The sequence below is a fragment of the Hevea brasiliensis genome, unplaced genomic scaffold (assembly GCF_030052815.1).
Source record: "Hevea brasiliensis isolate MT/VB/25A 57/8 unplaced genomic scaffold, ASM3005281v1 Scaf233, whole genome shotgun sequence".
Classification (NCBI taxonomy): Eukaryota; Viridiplantae; Streptophyta; class Magnoliopsida; order Malpighiales; family Euphorbiaceae; genus Hevea; species Hevea brasiliensis.
Window position 1 is genome coordinate 122,152 of NW_026614733.1, and position 2,544 is coordinate 124,695.

A 2,544-nucleotide genomic window follows, 5' to 3' on the forward strand; every position below is an offset into this window, starting at 1 on the left:
TCATTTAGTCTTTAAATGTGCATATCTAGAAACCCTCGGATGGGAGTGTTTGGTGACATGGTAAATGAGATGCTTGCAACCATAACAATGCAAGTTTGACCAATGAAACCAGTAACTTCATGCAAAACTGCTAAAGTCTCCAAATTCTCCTTCCCAGGACCTCACTTCAGAGGCACCATACTCAGGTAATGGCCATTGGAAGCTTTAGCACTAACCTCAATGCTTTCGGATGTTGTTAGTCTTGACCATATTCTCTCCCTATCTATAGCTTGTTGCAGCTGCTTCTGTATAAGATTAACCCAGAAAACAACCTCTTCTGAACTACAAGCATTCTGCACTCTTCATGCAGCAGCTCGGGGACAAAAATGGACAAGAAATTCTCTGCATAGACCACTATCCTTTATATAGTGATAAGCTTGGCGTATTGGAATGAGATCAACCAGTATGTCCATCAATTTGCCACTTATATCTGAGATCATGGAAAGAATTGTGGGCAAGAAACATTTGAGGAACAAAGTTTTGTTATTGAAGCAATAAAGCTCAGTGCAAGCAAGAGGAGTGCAACATCACTTCCACTGCCTGAATCCAAGGACATGCCTTTACCCAACCTGGATGAAAATCAAAGTAACTTTATTTCCACTTGGTTATGAAAATTGTTATGAAATTTTTAAGGGACAGTGTCAAGATGCAATAACAGAGAACAGCAGCATACACAGCAGTGGCAGCAGTAAAACGTAGGTCCCCTTCAAAATAATTAACAAATGATGCCATCACTGCTGGGACTTGCTCAGACCAAAACCATTCATTAGCCTCAGGATGCTTCCCAGAAAGTTTTTCCCTGATTAAACTCTCCAAGGGAGCAGATTGTCGCAATAAACTGCATGAAATAAATTGTTAAAACAGGTAGAAAAGTAATACAGATATATCAGTATAAATTACATCAAAACCATTACAGGGAAGAGACAACAATGACAACCATGCCACTAATGATTTTGAATGTATAATATATAAATGACATATAGAACCCACATTTAAACAGGACAGAACTACATAATTGGAAATCTGAAAGTTCAATCAAATAGTCTGCATCTACTATGAAAACAAAGCATGAGATTTCACTAACCTTAGCTCAAAATTCATATTAGCAATAAAATGGTTTTGCCAGACTATCATAGAGGGAGAGAGAGAGAGAGAGAGAGAGAGAGAGACCTGATTCTTCAAAATTCCATTTTTTCGTCACCAATTTAAGGAACAGAGGTATTTATGGCCAAACGTTGTGCTCCAGATAATTCACAACATAAAAATGGCAAACAACCCAAATAGGGTAAAGCATTTGAGATGCATGTTTTGTTCAAGAAGAATCACAAAAAGTAACTTATTTGGCATACATACACAATGTTATAAAAAATGGCATTAACAATGTAAGATGCAAATATTTTGAATAAAAACAGAGCAGCAGAATTTGACCAGATTTTGGAAGCTTGATGCAAATCAGGAACATGAGAACTGTGAAAAAAAAAATTGCATGTTATCTAATACCTCTTTTGGACAAACATATTTACATCCCTATCACTTCCTTCACCTCGGGTTGAAATCTCACATGCTGCTTGCAATAGAGAATACACAGAAGCCTGAGAAATTCACAAAACATGAGATAGCCTAAATGACATTTTGTACTAAAATAAATAAACTCAAAGAGTCAAAAAAAGGAAAATCTCTCAAAGTTCACTTATAAGCAAATATATTTTTTAAAAGAAATTTTGAGAAACAATGCAATAATAAGCAGTGAAAACATAAAATGCACCCAGATCATCTATAGAGCCATCACACAAGGCAAGCTTCAAAAAGGCTTCCTACGAATTTACAAGGAACTGAATTCGCTAAAATAAATAAAAGATACATATTATCTTAAGCCATCAAAATTAGATGAAAATGGCAAGACCTTTAAAATATTAGATTCAATATGTTAAGATCCATCAATGATGAATAACTAAACAATTAACTATAATAAAGGTTGAAGTTGTATATACAACAGTGGCAGCAAAGATTAACAACAGTTGTATTCATTGCGATTAACTATAGTTATACCTCATTGTGAGGACGTCATTGATTATTCTGACTATGGTCTTGCATATAATTGTAATGGGAAAATGAAGCTGGACAAATAAGACTAGCAATGGTACAGGCAAAGCCAGCAACAATAACAGTACCAACAGTGATGTGCAATTGGCGACATAGCAATTCTGGTTGTTGAGATAATAAAAATAGCGGTCATAGTGCTAGCAGCAACATTGACTATAGCATTACCACATTCTGTTTGTTAAAATAATGAAATAAAGCCAAAAATTTTCCCATATGCTTTGAGTGGAAAATTCCCATGCACAGTCCAATGACATTATAAGACTAGCATCGGACAAAGAAGATAGGTTATTGTATGTTCAATGACAATTGAGAAGATGATTTTGAATCCTTCTCTACTAAAAATATGACAAAATAATACTGCATTGTGCAGACTTTATGCGATACATAGCTTACAAGAAAAGA

At 35.2% G+C, this 2,544-nt stretch overlaps 1 protein-coding gene across 1 annotated transcript; it reads right to left on the minus strand.

The window, feature by feature from the left end:
* Positions 1–475: 475 nt before the first annotated feature.
* On the minus strand, positions 476–1,656 carry LOC131176744 (uncharacterized). Its single transcript, XM_058141803.1, has 3 exons — positions 1,540–1,656; positions 713–877; positions 476–608 (listed from the first exon to the last, which is right to left on the minus strand). The coding sequence occupies exons 1-3, from the start codon at positions 1,554–1,556 to the stop codon at positions 476–478; spliced, it is 315 nt and encodes a 104-aa protein (XP_057997786.1). The 5' UTR covers positions 1,557–1,656.
* Between the last annotated feature and the right edge of the window lie 888 nt (positions 1,657–2,544).